The following is a 20,683-nucleotide window of genomic DNA, read 5'->3' as shown; positions in this document are numbered from 1 at the left end:
TTAAGGGTACATGCATGGTGTTTTCTGCAGATTGTATCATGAAAGACAAAATCTACATCAAAAGCCCACAAAGAAGTGAATTCATGCAATCATAAAATCCAAGTCAATTTCTGTACTGAAAATCGGTGCAGTTTACATGAGAATAATGAAAACTCAATGTCTTGAAGGCAGATACAGGACACCAATGCAAGAAAATCCACAACCTGTATGCATGAAGCCTTAAGGTAACAGTCTGTGGCCCTTCTGCAGTGGCCTTCAAGATCAGCAGCCTTTAGCACTCCAGCTGTTGGGAAACTACAACCCCCAGAATGCTCCAGTCGTTTTTGGGAGTGTAGAGCAATGCTGGGAAATGTAGTACAACAGCAGGAGAGTCAAAGGTTGTTAACCCCAGTATTAGAGAAGATCCCCCCTTTGCACATTTTACTGATTTCAGATATCACCATGTTCACACTGCACTGGATCAGTCTCCCAGGATTAATTATTACACACGAGCTAACGACTTGATTCTGAAATAATGAGATTCTCAGATTTTTGTTTTATAAAGAACTTTATTGACAGATAACAGGCAGGCCGGTTACTTCTTCTTGGACACACCAACTGTGCGTCCACGACGTCCGGTGGTCTTTGTGTGCTGTCCTCTCACACGTAGACTGTAAGGAGAGAAGAAAGTGTTACTAGGGCATATGGTAATGGACAGTCCGGACTAGAAGACATTACACCATCCAAAGGGACAGCTACACCCCTGTGTTACACCCCCAGACTTCCGTAACTGTATAGAGGCGCAGGACAATATGATCCAACCACAAGTTCCATCCTGCAGCATCGGCAAGAGATCAGACGTCTGCCAGGACATGGTCATTGATGCTGCTCAGACCTAGAACTTGTCTCCTTCCCCATTTTTTTTTTGGTGTTGTGTCTTCTGTCTCCCCCCCCCCCAGGTTTTGTATGATTGTTTAGTGAATTTTGCATTTCTTTCACCATATGTGGCAATTTTTTCCTTGTTTGTATATTATTTTTCTATTGAAAAATCTAATAATTTACAGTAGGAAAAAAAAAAAATAATCTGACGGGACCCCAGTGCCCTAGACTGGCCAGGAATGTACAGCCATCAGACTGCAGGGTTGGGGTACTGGACAGCCAAACTAATTTTCCAGGATCACAATTTGTCTTTCATTATCAGGATTGATATTCAATATCACGTTGGATTCAGCAAACCCAATGACACAGCCTTATACGTCATCGACCTGCACATAGAGTAGCCGCTACAATACAGGGGCCTGGATGACGCTGCAATATATGAACCCCCTGCTGTAACATTTATACACAAAGTTATAAGGCAAAGCTGCAATTAGACTGAACCTCTCCAGCTACAACACTACAGGTCAGGTCGCACATCCACACAGACGGGTCTACAAGCGATCAAGGTAACAATTACACAAGCAGATCAGGTCCAACAAAAGATACTGGAGAACTATTGAAGGACGTCCTTTAATGTCTGACGATAGAGGACGGGGAGCACTACTGCCCCCTGCTGGATCTAACAGAGGCAAGATGGCCCCTTGGCATAAAGATTCAGATTAACAATTAGCTGTAAAATCTCCCCAGGATAAGGATGGACAAAGGCCTGTAATGCCACCGACCGCTCCTCTATTACACACCAGCACTATGCTATAGCTGCACTTCAGATGGACATCGCCAGCCAAAACAACAGAGACTTATTAAGGACGTCATCTAACCTGCAGCTTTGCATTACTTCTGACAAATACAAGACAAGCTCCAGCTATGGTCACACTGGCATTGTGAGACCTTTCAGGGACTCCGTCCCCCATTCTGCTTAAAATCTGGGGAAAGAAAAGGCCTCCAAGCAGAACTTTTCTGACCACTCTGGGCAGAAACTTGGCAGACCCCATTATAGTGTAAGGGGTCCACAGGCTTGTGCAGGAAACCGCTTTTTAAGGGCTCGTTCACATCTGCGCCCGGTCTCCGTTCATACAGATTTCTGTTTCCTGCACAAAACAGAGAAGGAGACGGAAACCTGCAGGACTCTTTCATTTGAATGGGTTTGAAAGCTGTCCGGCCGTAAGAGTTTTATGCTCTCCGCCGCAAAACCGTTTTTTTGTTTTTTTTTTTAAATCGGACACAGAGTCGGACATGCAGGACTTTGTGTCCGGTTTTAAAAAAAACGGTTTTGCGGCAGAGAGCATAAAATGCTCACCGCCGCTTACAACCGGACCCAGTCTGACAGATTTCCGTCTTCTGCATGCAGAAGATGGAAACCACAGAACGGACTGTCGAACGCTGGTGTGAACCCAGCGTAAGCAGATAAGAGTTTCCGTTTTTCGAGTCCCCAAGCGAACATGAAGGACGGAAATCCTCACGCCAGTACTGCAAGTAACAGATGCAATGAGAGCGGCTGGGAAAGAGCTAAGAAGGGGCGAAATCCTGATTGTTGCTGGAGATCTGCTAAGGCTGAAGTCTCAAACAACAAGACAAATCCCAAACAATGAAAACACTGGGGGAAAACCAAAAGACACCCCACTGTATATATAGCATTGCACCTGCGCAGACACTCACCCCCAGAAGTGACGCAGGCCTCTGTGTGCCTTGATCTTCTTGAGCCTCTCCAGATCTTCACGGAGTTTGTTATCAAGACCGTTAGCCAGGACCTAAAAGAGCAGAATGGTCAGTGAAGGCCAAAACCAGACCCCCCCTCTACATGACCAAAGCCAGAAACTACTCCAAATAGCCACAATGGTGATGCAGTAAGACGTGGCTCTAGTCACACTGCAGTCTCTAGCCCTTTGCAGTAGAAAAGCCCCAGGCGAAGTCTATAGATAGGCCATGATTTGCTGAATAGGTGACAAGTGTATACAGTGTCCACCATACATATATACATGACATATCTGGTTTACTACACCAGGGGCGCTGTTCACACCAACATTTAGAAACCCATTCAACAGAATGAGCTGTAGAGATCTGTAACGGACCCTTTGACTAGAATGGGGGCCACTTGGCATCATCTATGATTTGGCTTTTACCTGGATGAAAAATCAAGCTAAGTCTTATTTTGGCAGAGGCAAAGTACACTGTGCAGCGTCCATGGTGTGAATGCAGGCTTAGCTAGAAGCAGAGCTCGCAGTCCAGGCAGTGCGGCTTGTAGGGCAGCATTAGATGTTATGGCTATAACTGGTTCCCACTGTGATTACGGCCATCACTGGATTTACTGACATGTGATCACCAGGATCCTTCACTAACAGTAAAGAGACACTAGTGAGGACAGTGCCCCGCTCACCATGGAGTCTCTACACAATCCAGTGACCATTCTCACACCTATGGGACCCCCTCAGATCAGAACTTGCCCCCCGCCATACGTACTTGGCTGTATTTCCCATCCTTGATGTCTTTTTGTCTGTTCAGGAACCAGTCGGGGATCTTGTACTGACGAGGATTCTGCATAATGGTCACCACGCGCTCCACCTGCGAGGAGATAAGCGGTTACACCAAACACCAAGGACTTTACCAAGAACCCATACCCGGAGCAGCGCCTACCTCATCCTCAGTCAGCTCTCCCGCTCGCTTTGTCAGGTCAATATCAGCCTTACGTAAAACTACATGAGCGTAACGACGTCCGACACCCTGCGGGAGAGAGAAAGCGATCACTGCCAGGCCGTGGTAGAACAACAACTCCCAGCACAACAGATAAAGCCGTTAGGTGTATTCCCAGCAGGCTGCCCGAGACTCACCTTAATGGCGGTGATGGCGAAGGCGATCTTCCTACGTCCATCAATGTTGGTGTTCAGGACACGCAAAATGTGCTGAAACTTCTCCGGGATTACGAGCGACTGGGAAAAGAAGGAAAAACAAGAGTTTAGGACAAAATGTTACTAATAAGCGGCTCGTTTGTTTCCTCACATTGTTTAGATCTGTGCTGGCTGGCAGTGAACGGAAGCCTTGTACATGATAAGCGGCGCACACCGAACATGGCGGACAGAATGAGGGGTCTGAGCGGTTATAGCAGGACGTCAGACAACACTGGCAACTTCCAAGCACGATATTAACAAGTCAGCAATTGTATACAGGTACTAAGCGTCCCCCAGAACAGATCCCATAGGGGGGGGGGGGTCTAACCAGATTACACTGCTGTCCTGTACATAGGCCAGGCTCAGTACACTGCACATATACTAATATACACACTGACTGTATACTACCCACTCTCTATATAGTCAGATTCCTACACACCAGGCCAAGTCTCTATACATACACACCAGAGGTACATATATACCACCCCATATCTCTCTATATACACACACTCCAATGGTATCTGTATACTACCCATTGTCTCTATATACTCACACACAGACCTATCACCAGCAGTGATCTCCTCTCCTTGTCTATATACTCACACCCAGAGTATCTGTATACCACCCTGTGCCTCTATATACTCATCAGCTTCCTGTATACCACGCCATGCCCCTATATACTAACACCCAGAGTGTCTGTATACCACCCTGTGTCTCTGTATGTTGCTCAGCTTCCTATATATTACCCCGTGCCTCTATATACTCACACACAGACCTATCACCACCAGTGATCTCCCCTCCTTGTCTATATACTCACACTCACAGTGTCTGTATACCACCCCGTGCCTCCACATACTCCTCAGCTTCCTATATACCACCCCGTGCCTCTATATACTCACACCCAGACCTATCACCCCCAGTGATCGCCTCCAGACGGGGGTGGCCTCAATAATTCCCCCCCAGATGGCTCACCGAGGCTCCCAGGACCACAATCCACCCGCCATACCAGCACCCGGGGCCTCCTGTAGCCTAGATGGCTCCGGATTGCCGGCTTCCCCTCCTCCGACCCCGCTACAGCACTCACCATGGCGTCAGCTTCAGGGAAAGAGAGAAAAAGGAAATGACGCGCCACTGCTTTTATACAGAGCCGGCCCCCATACGTCACTTCCGGGTAAGACGGTTCAGGAGGTTTCTGGGAATTGTAGTCCCGAACCCGGAAGCAGAACCGGAAGTGGGGCTGTGCTGTGTTTTGGAGTGTCCTGAGGTGTCAGAGATGGCTGAGGTGAGATGATGGGGGTGCTAGTACTGGAGTCTGCTCTGAAGGGGGCGCAGTCCTATCTTGTTTGTAGCATGTTACATATGTCTCTTCATTATAGCTGCACCAGGCAGGTAGAGTGGAACTACAAGTCACAGCATGTCCTGCAGCACAGAAGACTTACAGGGGATCTCTATATAACCCAATCTAAAATGCAGGAATTATCTATAGAAGACTGAAAATAGATTCTGTGCTGCACTGCAGGCTTGTGACGGATAGACGGCATTATTGTGATGGACATAGTACTGCTGCTAGGGGCAAAACAGAAGAGATAGTCCTGATACATTGTAACTAACTACCTGCGCTGATACACTGTAACAAACTACCTGTGCTGATACATTGTAACTACCTGCGCTGATACATTGTAACTAACTACCTATGCTGATACATTGTAACAAACTACCTGCACTGACACGTTATAACTAACTACCTGCACTGATACACTGTAGCAATCTACCTGCAGTGATGCAGTGAATCAATGCAGTTAGTCTGTCACAGTGTATCAGTGCAGGTAGTTTGTTACACTGTGACTGTCTCCACTGCGCTGATACATTGTAACAAACTACCTGCACTGGTAGATTCTGATAACCTGTCCCCACTGATACGTTCTGATAGACTGTTTGCACCTGTCTGTGCTGATACATTGTGACACATTATTAGATCGATAGATAGATGTCCTTCTGTAATGTATAACTATCCATTGATTAACCCTTCAATAACCCTAAATTATTAACCCTTCAATAACCCTAAATTATTAACCCTTCAATAAAGCAATAACCCTAAACCTGTGGCTAAGCTGCCTGTATATTGAGCCCTTGGGTGCAGGCGTATACTATAGGACAGGGATCAGTGACCATGGGCTCCCCAGCTGCTGTGAAATGACAACAACTTCACTTCTGCAGGAGTTCCAAGATCCAAAGAGCAAGTATTCATGCTGGGAGTTGTAGTTTCACAGCATCTACAGTGCTGGATGTTGTTGCCCCTGACGTAGGACAAGAAGGAGGGTCAGTTCTATACATGACCAGATCCATCACTGCGCAGGAGAGCTGCATACCTAATATTGATCACCTCTTCTCCTTTCAGATGGAGGAACTAACCCTGAACCTCGGAGATCTGGACTTGACCTCTGATGACCTGACACTGGACACGGTGAGCAGTAAGTATCTGACCGGTGTCCCTGTCTCATGTTATCTCGCTCGGCAGATGCTGGATCCTGAGCCGGATGACGTTTACCATATTAGGGCCTGGTGCAGACTGTGTATTGGGGCCTAACCCTGCGACTCTACTCAGAGGACCTTGAAGCTCAGTGTGAATGCCGCCCCTGGTGGTGACGTTGTGTTCGCCATGTTTGGGGGTCTATAACTCCAAAACAGCCATTCGGGCACCATTGTTAATATGTTTTTTACTTTTGACATGTGGTGGGGGGTTTAGGGGTCTCTTTGGGTAGGGGCCAGTCTTGTCAGAGCCTGTTAACCCTCTCCCTGCCCACAATATCTCCCTTTATAGCTATTTCTCATCTCTCTCTGCTCAGTCCACATTCAGGAGAACCTGGAGGATGCTCTTGTGCAGGAAGCCTTGAAGACGGTGAGTACTGTACAGAGGAGATACGCAGCGTGATGGAAAGTCTGCCGAGGTCTCTGCTTGCTATCAGTGAATGGAGATATTTGATAACCTGCTGCTTGTTAATGTTGCAGTCTATTCTCTATCATGGCTGAAGCATGGTTTTGCTGCATCTATATGTGCACATGGTTGTTGCACAGCTAAGGGCTTGTTCACATCTGCGCCCGGGAGTCCGTTCTGCAGGTTTCGGTTTCCTGCACGAATCTGGACAGGAGACGGAAACCTGCAGTCATGTTTCAAACCCATTCATTTGAATGGGTTTGAAAAGTGTCCGGCCGTGAGCGCCGTTTTGTGCTCTCCGTGGCGAAACCGTTTTTTTTTTTTTAACCGGACACAAAGTCAGACATGCAGGACCCTGTGTCCGGTTTAAATGGTGCCATATTTTACATCTGGGAGCGTATTCACACAATGTAATATCTCAGGACCAGCCTGCAGATGTGTGAGCAGGACAGATGTTTAGGTTGCTGCTCTGTTTTGCTCAAAGATGATTTTCTAGACTAATGGTCTCTAACCTGTGGATCTCCAGAAACTCTGCCGGCCATGCTGGGTGTTGTCATTTCGCAGCACAGGTTGGAAACTATTTGTCTAGACTGATACATTGTAACAAAAGACAGATGTGTGAGCAATCATAGGTCAGGACCGAATGGACTGAATGAAATTTTCCACTTACTTACTCTCTGTAATCGGTTATATTATTAGATTTGTCACCTGCTCATTATCATGTAATAATTAATTTCCTCTTCTCTGCCCTCCCCTCCTTTCTGTGGATCTGCCATTGTCCCGCTTCTTTTCAGGGTGTCGATCTCAGACAGTACTCCAAACAGGTGGAGATGGAGCTGCAGCAGATTGAGCATGTGTCTATCAAGGACTGTATCCTTTACCCCTGGGCCCCGTCCTGCTGGCCCCGACCTCATGTTTCTTCTCAGTCTTTTGTCTGTTTTCCTCAGCTTGTTTGTAGATATCGAGCAAAGCCAGAACATTGCCTCCCTCCATAACCAGATCATCGCTTGTGACGCCATCCTAGAGGTGAGATCGCCTGCTGAGATCTAATCATGTGACATTACACAACTGGGAGATTCTTAGGATAACCTTTAGTGCAGCCTCAGGTTGTGAACCTTGTGAAGGGATCTGACCTCAGAGGATAATAGTATAATGTCCAGCAGTGTGACTACTTCCAAACTTTTGTATGCTTGAAGGAGGGCTGCACTAAATTGTGACTGCCTGTGTTATTTCCCAGAGGATGGGCCTCATGCTGGGCGGCTTCCAGTCTGATCTCAGCTCCATCAGCTCGGAGATCCAGTCCTTACAGGAGATGTCCCTGGCCATGAACATAAAGTTGAAAAACCGCCAGACAGTGCGGAGTGAGTTGAGTGAGCTGGTGGATGAGCTGATCATACCCAACACTATGATAAGGTATGGACACCCTGCACAAAGTGGGAGACAGCCAGCACATAGAGAGATGGCAGGAGACAGCAAGCACACAGAGAGATGGCAGGAGACAGCATGCACACAGAGAGATGGCAGGAGACAGCATGCACACAGAGAGATGGCAGGAGACAGCATGCACACAAAGAGATGGCAGGAGACCGCGTGCACACAAAGAGATGGCAGGAGACAGCATGCACACAGAGAGATGGCAGGAGACAGCATGCACACAGAGAGATGGCAGGAGACAGCATGCACACAAAGAGATGGCAGGAGACCGCGTGCACACAAAGAGATGGCAGGAGACAGCATGCACACAGAGAGATGGCAGGAGACAGCATGCACACAGAGAGATGGTAGGAGACAGCATGCACACAAAGAGATGGCAGGAGACCGCGTGCACACAAAGAGATGGCAGGAGACAGCATGCACACAAAGAGATGGCAGGAGACAGCATGCACACAAAAGAGATGGCAGGAGACCGCGTGCACACAAAGAGATGGCAGGAGACCGCGTGCACACAAAGAGATGGCAGGAGACAGCATGCACACAAAGAGATGGCAGGAGACAGCATGCACACAGAGAGATGGCAGGAGACAGCATGCACACAGAGAGACACCAGGCGACAGCATGCACACAGAGAGATGGTAAGAGACAGCATGTACACACAGATAATCAAGATGACAGCTTGCACACACTGCAGAAATGTTATGTAACAGCACAAGTGATCAGTGGGACCCCCAGAGACAACCAGTGACAGTTCAGACACCAAATGGTCATGGTGACACCCACAGCAGTGCGCTCAGCCATATTTCTGTCTTGCAGTGTAATCCTGGACGTCCCGGTTACAGAGCAGCAGTTTGTGGAGCAGTTACAGGAGCTCAATAATAAGATAAATTATGTGAAGGAACAAGCGTTCAGGGACACTCAGGCCTGCGGGGACGTCCAAGACACTCTGCACAAGCTCAAGATAAAGGTGAGTGACTGCTGCTTGTATAGATGGGGGTCTCTCTCTGTCTAATTCTCACGGTTGTTACATTTGTTTTCTGGATTTTAGGCTGTAGCAAAAGTCCGTGAGTTCATTCTGCAGAAGATCTATTCCTTCCGGAAACCTATGACCAATTACCAGATCCCCCAGAATGCACTGCTCAAATACAGGTACCGGTCCCCAACCATCTCATCCTGTCACATCCCCCAGCATGGGGGGATAGTAACACACAGCGTACACCAGTCACATCCACCTCATCTCCAGGTACAGTATAGTAACACACAGCGTGCACCAGTCACATCCAGCTCATCTCCAGGTACAGTATAGTAACATACAGCGTGCACCAGTCACATCCACCTCATCTCCAGGTACAGTATAGTAACACACAGCGTGCACCAGTCACATCCAGCTCATCTCCAGGTACAGTATAGTAACATACAGCGTGCACCAGTCACATCCACCTCATCTCCTGGTACAGTATAGTAACATACAGCGTGCACCAGTCACATCCACCTCATCTCCCGGTACAGTATAGTAACATACAGCGTGCACCAGTCACATCCATCTCATCTCCAGGTACAGTATAGTAACATACAGCGTGCACCAGTCACATCCATCTCATCTCCAGGTACAGTATAGTAACATACAGCGTGCACCAGTCACATCCATCTCATCTCCAGGTACAGTATAGTAACACACAGCGTGCACCAGTCACATCCACCTCATCTCCTGGTACAGTATAGTAACATACAGCGTGCACCAGTCACATCCACCTCATCTCCCGGTACAGTATAGTAACATACAGCGTGCACCAGTCACATCCATCTCATCTCCAGGTACAGTATAGTAACATACAGCGTGCACCAGTCACATCCATCTCATCTCCAGGTACAGTATAGTAACATACAGCGTGCACCAGTCACATCCACCTCATCTCCTGGTACAGTATAGTAACATACAGCGTGCACCGGTCACATCCACCTCATCTCCAGGTACAGTATAGTAACATACAGCGTGCACCAGTCACATCCACCTCATCTCCAGGTACAGTATAGTAACATACAGTGTGCACCGGTCACATCCACCTCATCTCCAGGTACAGTATAGTAACATACAGCGTGCACCAGTCACATCCACCTCATCTCCAGGTACAGTATAGTAACATACAGTGTGCACCAGTCACATCCACCTCATCTCCCGGTACAGTATAGTAACACACAGTGTGCACCGGTCACATCCACCTCATCTCCAGGTACAGTATAGTAACATACAGCGTGCACCAGTCACATCCACCTCATCTCCAGGTACAGTATAGTAACATACAGTGTGCACCAGTCACATCCACCTCATCTCCCGGTACAGTATAGTAACACACAGTGTGCACCGGTCACATCCACCTCATCTCCCGGTACAGTATAGTAACACACAGCGTGCACCAGTCACATCCACCTCATCTCCTGGTACAGTATAGTAACATACAGCGTGCACCAGTCACATCCACCTCATCTCCCGGTACAGTATAGTAACATACAGCGTGCACCAGTCACATCCATCTCATCTCCAGGTACAGTATAGTAACATACAGCGTGCACCAGTCACATCCATCTCATCTCCAGGTACAGTATAGTAACATACAGCGTGCACCGGTCACATCCACCTCATCTCCTGGTACAGTATAGTAACATACAGCGTGCACCGGTCACATCCACCTCATCTCCAGGTACAGTATAGTAACATACAGTGTGCACCAGTCACATCCACCTCATCTCCAGGTACAGTATAGTAACATACAGCGTGCACCAGTCACATCCACCTCATCTCCAGGTACAGTATAGTAACATACAGCATGCACCGGTCACATCCACCTCATCTCCAGGTACAGTATAGTAACATACAGCATGCACCGGTAACATCCACCTCATCTCCTGGTACAGTATAGTAACACACAGCGTGCACCAGTCACATCCACCTCATCTCCAGGTACAGTATAGTAACATACAGTGTGCACCAGTCACATCCACCTCATCTCCCGGTACAGTATAGTAACACACAGTGTGCACCGGTCACATCCACCTCATCTCCCGGTACAGTATAGTAACATACAGCGTGCACCAGTCACATCCACCTCATCTCCAGGTACAGTATAGTAACATACAGCGTGCACCAGTCACATCCACCTCATCTCCTGGTACAGTATAGTAACATACAGCGTGCACCAGTCACATCCAGCTCATCTCCAGGTACAGTATAGTAACATACAGCGTGCACCAGTCACATCCATCTCATCTCCAGGTACAGTATAGTAACATACAGCGTGCACCAGTCACATCCATCTCATCTCCCGGTACAGTATAGTAACACACAGCGTGCACCGGTAACATCCATCTCATCTCCAGGTACAGTATAGTAACATACAGCGTGCACCGGTCACATCCACCTCATCTCCTGGTATAGTATAGTAACACACAGCATGCACCGGCCACATCCACCTCATCTCCCGGTACAGTATAGTAACACACAGCATGCACCGGTCACATCCACCTCATCTCCAGGTACAGTATAGTAACATACAGCGTGCACCAGTCACATCCACCTCATCTCCCGGTACAGTATAGTAACACATAGCGTGCACCGGTCACATCCACCTCATCTCCCGGTACAGTATAGTAACACACAGTGTGCACCAGTCACATCCACCTCATCTCCCGGTACAGTATAGTAACATACAGCGTGCACCGGTCACATCCACCTCATCTCCAGGTACAGTATAGTAACATACAGTGTGCACCAGTCACATCCACCTCATCTCCAGGTACAGTATAGTAACATACAGCGTGCACCAGTCACATCCACCTCATCTCCAGGTACAGTATAGTAACATACAGCATGCACCGGTCACATCCACCTCATCTCCAGGTACAGTATAGTAACATACAGCATGCACCGGTAACATCCACCTCATCTCCTGGTACAGTATAGTAACACACAGCGTGCACCAGTCACATCCACCTCATCTCCAGGTACAGTATAGTAACATACAGTGTGCACCAGTCACATCCACCTCATCTCCCGGTACAGTATAGTAACATACAGCGTGCACCAGTCACATCCACCTCATCTCCAGGTACACTATAGTAACATACAGCGTGCACCGGTAACATCCACCTCATCTCCTGGTACAGTATAGTAACACACAGCATGCACCGGTCACATCCACCTCATCTCCAGGTACAGTATAGTAACATACAGCGTGCACCAGTCACATCCACCTCATCTCCAGGTACAGTATAGTAACATACAGCGTGCACCGGTAACATCCACCTCATCTCCAGGTACAGTATAGTAACATACAGCGTGCACCGGTAACATCCACCTCATCTCCTGGTACAGTATAGTAACATACAGCGTGCACCGGTCACATCCACCTCATCTCCTGGTACAGTATAGTAACATACAGCGTGCACCAGTCACATCCACCTCATCTCCCGGTACAGTATAGTAACATACAGCGTGCACCAGTCACATCCACCTCATCTCCAGGTACAGTATAGTAACATACAGCGTGCACCGGTAACATCCACCTCATCTCCCGGTACAGTATAGTAACATACAGCGTGCACCAGTCACATCCATCTCATCTCCAGGTACAGTATAGTAACATACAGTGTGCACCAGTCACATCCACCTCATCTCCCGGTACAGTATAGTAACATACAGCGTGCACCAGTCACATCCACCTCATCTCCAGGTACACTATAGTAACATACAGCGTGCACCGGTAACATCCACCTCATCTCCTGGTACAGTATAGTAACACACAGCATGCACCGGTCACATCCACCTCATCTCCAGGTACAGTATAGTAACATACAGCGTGCACCAGTCACATCCACCTCATCTCCAGGTACAGTATAGTAACATACAGCGTGCACCGGTAACATCCACCTCATCTCCAGGTACAGTATAGTAACATACAGCGTGCACCGGTAACATCCACCTCATCTCCTGGTACAGTATAGTAACATACAGCGTGCACCGGTCACATCCACCTCATCTCCTGGTACAGTATAGTAACATACAGCGTGCACCAGTCACATCCACCTCATCTCCCGGTACAGTATAGTAACATACAGCGTGCACCAGTCACATCCACCTCATCTCCAGGTACAGTATAGTAACATACAGCGTGCACCGGTCACATCCACCTCATCTCCTGGTACAGTATAGTAACACACAGCATGCACCGGTCACATCCACCTCATCTCCTGGTACAGTATAGTAACATACAGCGTGCACCGGTCACATCCACCTCATCTCCTGGTACAGTATAGTATAACAGACAGCGTTCACTCACACCCCTCCCCTCCTTCCCCATTCTGCAGTGTACCCCCTGTATACAGCTGTCTATAATCTATAACATATATATATAACTCTGCAGGTTCTTCTATCAATTCCTCCTGGGGAACGAGAGATCTGTTGCTCAGGAAATCCAGGACGAGTATGTGGAGACCATGAGCAAAGTTTATCTGTCTTACTTCAAATCTTACACCAGCCGTCTGATGAAAGTGCAGGTAAGGAGGAAGGAAGCGCAGAGATGACAGGTCAGAGCAGCGGCCCTTGTTCATGGTATTAAGAGGAGTTCACCCCCGTGTCAGCACAGTCAAGTGGTATAGTCTGTGGTGACTACATATGACTACACAGGACTATACCATTGCACTATCTTGGGACAGGGGTGCACCGCGCTGTATGATAGAGGTGAGCCGTATTATTAGCTTTGCTGCTGATCTTTTTTATAGGCCACATAGACAATGTGTGACAAAGTGCCTTGGAAGTATAATGAAGTATGATGTATAGATTCCTGTCATCTTCTTATTCCCCCTCTTTTCTTTCAGTACGAGGAAGTGGCAGAGAAAGATGACTTAATGGGCATTGAAGACACAGCCAAAAAAGATATCCTGCTCCATGTCCTCCCTGCTGGTCACCGCTGGCATTCACTTATCTGCTTTGATAGCCCATACATGCTTTTACAGTGGCCATTAAAGGGCTATCGGGTTTTCTTCCATGTTCCCCCTTTCCACAGGATAGGGGATATAAGTTACTGATTGGGGGGGGGGGGGGTGACATCAGGGACCACCATCAGTTCTGAGAATGGGGACCAGTCTCCCCTGTGTGAATGGAGCAGTAAGTTGTGCATGTGCTTTGCTGCACTGGTCATTCTCTATGGTAATGCCGGAGATTGCAGGTGGACCCCCCTCCCCCGATCATGATTGTAGGGGTCTCCTGTATTCACAAATGAATGGAACTGCTGGTCGCACATGTGCCGCCGCGCCATTTACTTCTATGGGACTGCAGGAGATTCATTTAAAATAGCCAGAATAAGAGGACTCATTATATTAAGACTGTTTTGACCTTCTGGAGGAAAAATATAATTGCAAAACACCAACAAAAAGAAAATAGAAAATATTAAAATAATGATATAAATATAAAGTAATGGATTTTCCCAGGATATGAAGATGTGGACCCCCTCCTCCTTCCCCTCCCCCTCCTCCCCCTCCTCTTCCCCCTCCTCCTTCTCCTCCCCCTCCTTCTCCTCCTCCCCCTCCTCCTCCCCCTCTCCTCCCTCTTCCTCCTTCTCCTCCCCCTCCTCCCCCTCTCCTCCCTCTTCCTCCCCTTCTCCTCCCCCTCCTCCTCCCTCCTCCTCCCCCTCCTCCTCCTCCTCCTCCCCCTCCTCCTCTCCCAACTCCTCCTCCCCCTTCTCCTCCTCCCCCTCCTCCGCCTCCTCCCCCTCCTTCTCCTCTTCCCCCCCTCCTCCTGTCCCATTGGGATGGCTTGTTCCTTTTATTTTCCATAACTCTCAGACACGCTTTTTCTCTAAGCCGGCTTTACGGAATAAGAACACAGTGTTCACGGTCGGTAACAGAGCGGCCATCATTAGCCCGACCGAGTTGGAGGGTCCGATCATCGTACCGCACACAGCACAGAGAGGCGACGTCAGGGTAAGTGTCGGGATCACTGGTTGTTCAGTACAGGGGACACAGTGACAATCTGATTGGATGAGATAAGCGGTGCCCAGGATAGCTGGCAGCCTCTTCTCTTCCTACAGATAGAACATACTGACATATAATGAGGTTAGCTCCATGATTGCTGGTCTCTTCAGGGGTCCATGGTAGCAGCAGTAACTTTATGAGGGGTGTTTTTTTATATATAAGTTTCATTGGCCCCGTCCTCTCCCCCCAGTACCCCTTCGAGTCCCTCTTCCGCAGTCAGCACTACGCCCTCTTGGATAACAGCTGCCGGGAATTCCTCTTCCTGTCCGATTTCTTCCTGGTGAGCGGCTCGGCAGCTCAGGAGTTGTTCAATGCAGTGATGGGCCGCAGTTTATCGATGTTCCTGGTGAGTCCGATCTCCCGATCCTTCATCAGGACTCTACACTACTGCAGCCAATCAGGAGCCCTAAGAGAATGAGAGCTGGAATCTGATTGGCTGCTGCACTTGTGTCCTGTAATCCTGACCTGTCTCATTCTCCACCTGCAGAAGCACATTGACTCCTACGTGTCTGACTGCTACGACAGCATCGCCATCTTCCTGTGTATCCACATTGTGCTGCGATTCAAGGGCATAGCCCAGAGGAGAGATATCCCCGCCATAGACAAGTGAGACATGCATGCTATATCTATAGGGTGTGACTGTATCTATAGGGTGTACACATAGGGCAATCTCTGCCCGCTATTGAGAGGCAGAATCGGGGCGAAACATAATGCAGATTTGGGGGTGTAATCCATCACCAAAACACAGCGAGTTCCTATGTGTGAATGTAATGTAAGAGGGAGAGGACGGCTACACAACATCCAGCAACTTTATAGTCTTCAGTAATAAACCTGCTGATGTGTATACAGCCCCTACGCAGACCGGTGTGTCTCCATGGTAAAAGACATCCAGCAGTCATGTATAACGCCTCTGCCCGCTTATAATCTACAGACAGTACAAGAGATAGACGTTATAACGGACACGGTCCGGCTGCCACGATTTACTATTGTGCTGTCCTGACAGGTACTGGGACGCTCTGCTGGACATGTTGTGGCCCCGATTCCAATATATCCTGGAGTTGAATATACAGAGTATCCGAAACACAGACCCTCAGAGGCTCGGGACCCTGGACACAAGACCGCACTATGTAAGACTCTGATATCATTATATATAGATTGTATGGGATATATAATAGTGAGCGCAGCTCTGGAGTATAATACAGGATAAGTAATGTAATGTATGTACACAGTGACTGCACCAGCAGAATAGTGAGCGCAGCTCTGGAGTATAATACAGGATAAGTAATGTAATGTATGTACACAGTGACTGTACCTGCAGAATAGTGAGCGCAGCTCTGGAGTATAATACAGGATAAGTAATGTAATGTATGTACACAGTGACTGTACCAGCAGAATAGTGAGCGCAGCTCTGGAGTATAATACAGGATAAGTAATGTAATGTATGTACACAGTGACTGTACCTGCAGAATAGTGAGCGCAGCTCTGGAGTATAATACAGGATAAGTAATGTAATGTATGTACACAGTGACTGCACCAGCAGCATAGTGAGCGCAGCTCTGGGGTATAATACAGGATAAGTAATGTAATGTATGTACACAGTGACTGTACCAGCAGAATAGTGAGTGCAGCTCTGGAGTATAATACAGGATAAGTAATGTAATGTATGTACACAGTGACTGTACCAGCAGAATAGTGAGCGCAGCTCTGGGGTATAATACAGGATAAGTAATGTAATGTATGTACACAGTGACTGTACCAGCAGAATAGTGAGCGCAGCTCTGGGGTATAATACAGGATAAGTAATGTAATGTATGTACACAGTGACTGTACCAGCAGAATAGTGAGTGCAGCTCTGGAGTATAATACAGGATAAGTAATGTAATGTATGTACACAGTGACTGCACCAGCAGAATAGTGAGCGCAGCTCTGGAGTATAACACAGGATAAGTAATGTAATGTATGTACACAGTGACTGCACCAGCAGCATAGTGAGCGCAGCTCTGGGGTATCATACAGGATGTAACTGAGTGGTGTTGATTTACACTTGTTCTATATAAGTTCTCCATAGGTGAAATTCACTTTCCTTTTCTCCTTTGCAGATAACCCGACGTTACGCAGAGTTCTCTTCGGCTATTGTCAGCATAAACCAGACATTTCCAAATGAGAAGACAAACGTCCTCCTGGGGCAGCTGCAGGTAGCTTTGGATAGGGCTGAGCGTATGATGTGAATATTGTAACAAGGATATAGCAGAGAGCAAAGGCCATGAGTGACGCGCACACATACAGGTATATACACAGTATATGGATTGCGGTATGAGAACACTACAGACAAGGGAAGAACAGCAGCTGGTCAGCAAAAACTGGGAGCGCCCAGTACATGTAACTGGTCCACCCCATAGACTCCCTCCTGACATGGCCATAAGCCGGTGACTACATCACGTGCAGATTATTGCCTTTATGTTTCCAGTCTTCTCCAGGTTCTCCTGTGCTGTTATTTCAGGTGGAGGTGGAGAACTTTGTTCTGAGAATGGCGGCCGAGTTCTCATCTAGGAAGGAGCAGCTCATCTTCCTGATCAATAATTATGATATGATGCTGAGTGTCCTCATGGTGAGTGGTGGGTTAATAGATCTTGTCTCTAAGTGATCCCTCCGTCCTTCATTGCTCTCTTGTGGTTCTTTTATAGGAGCGGGCGTCTTCTGACAGTAAAGAGGTGGAAAGTTTCCAGCAGCTTCTGACCGCTCGGACCCAGGTCAGTGACATCTCTTTCCTGCTTGATGTCCTCAGAGATGTGCGGTATTACATAGAGATGTGCGGTATTACATACGGCTCGAGTCGTCAGTGCGCTGAATTCAGCACATTTAGCTTTCACAGTGTGCGCTCGGGTGCTGGAGATATCGCGCCATTATCTCCACCATCAGGAAAGCGGACAGTACGCTGCACATATCGGAGACCATGAAAGGTCCTCTGTAATGGCATATGGCTGACATCGCGTTTCTATATTAGGAGTTTATAGAAGAGATCCTGTCTCCATCCTTCGGGGGGATGATCGCCTTTGTAAAAGAGTCTGAAGCTCTTATTGAGAAGGGACAGCAGGACCGGCTCCGGAGCGAGGAAGGTGAGCCGTCCCCTACGACCTGGGCTGTATCAGGAGACTGACTCTGCTCTTCACTCAATTCCCTATATTTTTCTTTTCATAGCTCGCGTGGCTCTGCTGGTCCGTGGCTTCTCTTCCACGTGGAAGCAGGCGGTGGAGACGCTGAGTCAGGATGTCATGAGGTCGTTCACCAACTTCAAAAATGGCACCAGTATAATACAGGTAAGATGTAGACCCTTACTCAGCACAATACAGGTAAGATGTAGACCCCATACCCAGCACAATACAGGTAAGATGTAGACCCTTACTCAGCACAATACAGGTAAGATGTAGACCCCTACTCAGGACAATACAGGTAAGATGTAGACCCCGTACCCAGCACAATACAGGTAAGATGTAGACCCCGTACCCAGCACAATACAGGTAAGATGTAGACCCCGTACCCAGCACACTACAGGTAAGATGTAGACCCCGTACCCAGCACACTACAGGTAAGATGTAGACCCCGTACCCAGCACAATACAGGTAAGATGTAGACCCCCTACCCAGCACAATACAGGTAAGATGTAGACCCCCTACCCAGCACAATACAGGTAAGATGTAGACCCCGTACCCAGCACAATACAGGTAAGATGTAGACCCCGTACTCAGCACAATACAGGTAAGATGTAGACCCCGTACCCAGCACAATACAGGTAAGATGTAGACCCCCTACCCAGCACAATACAGGTAAGATGTAGACCCCCTACCCAGCACAATACAGGTAAGATGTAGACGCCATAACCAGTACAATACAGGTAAGATGTAGACGCCATAACCAGTACAATACAGGTAAGATGTAGACCCTCTACCCAGCACAATACAGGTAAGATGTAGACCCTCTACCCAGCACAATACAGGTAAGATGTAGACCCCGTATCCAGGACAATACAGGTAAGATGTAGACCCCCTACCCAGTACAATACAGGTAAGATGTAGACCCCCTACCCAGCACAATACAGGTAAGATGTAGACCCCGTACCCAGCACAATACAGGTAAGATGTAGACCCCGTACCCAGCACAATACAGGTAAGATGTAGACCCCCTACCCAGCACAATACAGGTAAGATGTAGACCCCCTACCCAGCACAATACAGGTAAGATGTAGACCCCGTACCCAGCACAATACAGGTAAGATGTAGACCCCGTATCCAGGACAATACAGGTAAGATGTAGACCCCGTACCCAGCACAATACAGGTAAGATGTAGACCCCGTATCCAGGACAATACAGGTAAGATGTAGACCCCCTACCCAGCACAATACAGGTAAGATGTAGACCCCCTACCCAGCACAATACAGGTAAGATGTAGACCCCGTACCCAGCACAATACAGGTAAGATGTAGACCCCCTACCCAGCACAATACAGGTAAGATGTAGACCCCCCGTACCCAGCACAATACAGGTAAGATGTAGACCCCCTACCCAGCACAATACAGGTAAGATGTAGACCCCCGTACCCAGCACAATACAGGTAAGATGTAGACCCTCCGTACCCAGGACAGTATAGCTGAGATGTAGACCAGATAAATACATCAATGGCAGAACATCTTTTATAGTATTTGGCCCTCCTATGAGGGTGCGCACATGTGACTGCAGCTCCTCCTCTACAACAAATAAAATCCAGGCCTTACCAATTCTGTTTCCATCTGACAGGGGGCGCTCACACAGTTGATCCAGTATTACCACCGGTTCCATAAGATCCTCTCCCAACCCCCACTTAGGAATCTGCCCGTCTGCTCAGAACTAATAAATCTCCATCATCTGATGGTCGAGCTGAAGAAACACAAACCAAACTTCTGAGCCATCTGTGTTTGTGGACTGTCTCGCTGTCTCATAGGATCTACACTAACATCTCGCTGCTGCTGCTCCGTCTCTCTGTCTTTGTACACAATGTCTTGTCATGTTCTTAAGTTAAATTGATGAATCCGTCACTAATAAAGAGAATAATCCAGAATAATCCTTTATTCGTGTGTAACGTGGCAGACAGAAAGTCTTAAAGGAATATTCTCTTTTCAGCCATTTATCCCTTCTTCCCCACTCAGCACATTTTGGGGATGGAGGCACAGGCGGTGCTGCTGATAGTAAGTTTTCTCTCTCACCCCAAGTGTTTTATTTCCATCACTAGTAGTCAGTATTATTGTCCGTCACTGTGTCTATGTGAGAATGAGCGATCAGAAGATCCCGTATTTATACACGTGCAGCCTATGGGAGACATCAGATCAGCTCATGTGACACTGATCACATACACACGGCCGCTTAGCCTGAAGGGGCATCCAGAAATGTAAGTACACTGCAGCGGGCTCGCCTTTGTGTTGGAGACGCTGTGGGTTGGATGAAAAAAAATCTGAAA

At 47.9% G+C, this 20,683-nt stretch overlaps 2 protein-coding genes across 2 annotated transcripts; one reads left to right on the top strand and one right to left on the bottom strand.

The window, feature by feature from the left end:
• Positions 1-528: 528 nt before the first annotated feature.
• RPS18 (ribosomal protein S18) lies at positions 529-4,927 on the bottom strand. The gene is made up of 6 exons (XM_075259900.1): positions 4,885-4,927; positions 3,744-3,842; positions 3,550-3,636; positions 3,376-3,477; positions 2,575-2,666; positions 529-650 (listed from the first exon to the last, which is right to left on the bottom strand). Exons 1-6 carry the CDS (start codon positions 4,885-4,887, stop codon positions 575-577), a joined length of 459 nt encoding a protein of 152 aa, XP_075116001.1. The 5' UTR covers positions 4,888-4,927; the 3' UTR covers positions 529-574.
• A 56-nt stretch (positions 4,928-4,983) lies between these two features.
• VPS52 (VPS52 subunit of GARP complex) lies at positions 4,984-20,280 on the top strand. Its single transcript, XM_075259882.1, has 20 exons — positions 4,984-5,082; positions 6,199-6,271; positions 6,647-6,699; positions 7,530-7,605; positions 7,694-7,761; positions 7,973-8,148; positions 8,986-9,136; positions 9,218-9,318; positions 13,587-13,719; positions 14,041-14,098; positions 15,011-15,144; positions 15,386-15,541; positions 15,683-15,801; positions 16,199-16,322; positions 17,295-17,390; positions 17,696-17,803; positions 17,880-17,945; positions 18,200-18,311; positions 18,394-18,512; positions 19,987-20,280. The coding sequence occupies exons 1-20, from the start codon at positions 5,074-5,076 to the stop codon at positions 20,131-20,133; spliced, it is 2,079 nt and encodes a 692-aa protein (XP_075115983.1). The 5' UTR covers positions 4,984-5,073; the 3' UTR covers positions 20,134-20,280.
• The last annotated feature ends 403 nt before the right edge of the window (positions 20,281-20,683 follow it).

The sequence above is a fragment of the Leptodactylus fuscus genome, chromosome 11, assembly GCF_031893055.1.
Source record: "Leptodactylus fuscus isolate aLepFus1 chromosome 11, aLepFus1.hap2, whole genome shotgun sequence".
NCBI classification, from domain to species: Eukaryota; Metazoa; Chordata; class Amphibia; order Anura; family Leptodactylidae; genus Leptodactylus; species Leptodactylus fuscus.
This window is presented reverse-complemented; position numbering and strand designations above follow the sequence as displayed.

Coding starts and splice junctions, on each gene's coding strand:
- RPS18 (XM_075259900.1), bottom strand. Junction 3,637..3,743: donor TCGCCATCACCGCCATTAAG/GTGAGTCTCGGG, acceptor TCTCTCCCGCAG/GGTGTCGGACGTCGTTACGC. Junction 3,478..3,549: donor GAGAGCTGACTGAGGATGAG/GTAGGCGCTGCT, acceptor ATCTCCTCGCAG/GTGGAGCGCGTGGTGACCAT.
- VPS52 (XM_075259882.1), top strand. Junction 9,319..13,586: donor AATGCACTGCTCAAATACAG/GTACCGGTCCCC, acceptor ATAACTCTGCAG/GTTCTTCTATCAATTCCTCC. Junction 15,542..15,682: donor GCAGTTTATCGATGTTCCTG/GTGAGTCCGATC, acceptor CTCCACCTGCAG/AAGCACATTGACTCCTACGT.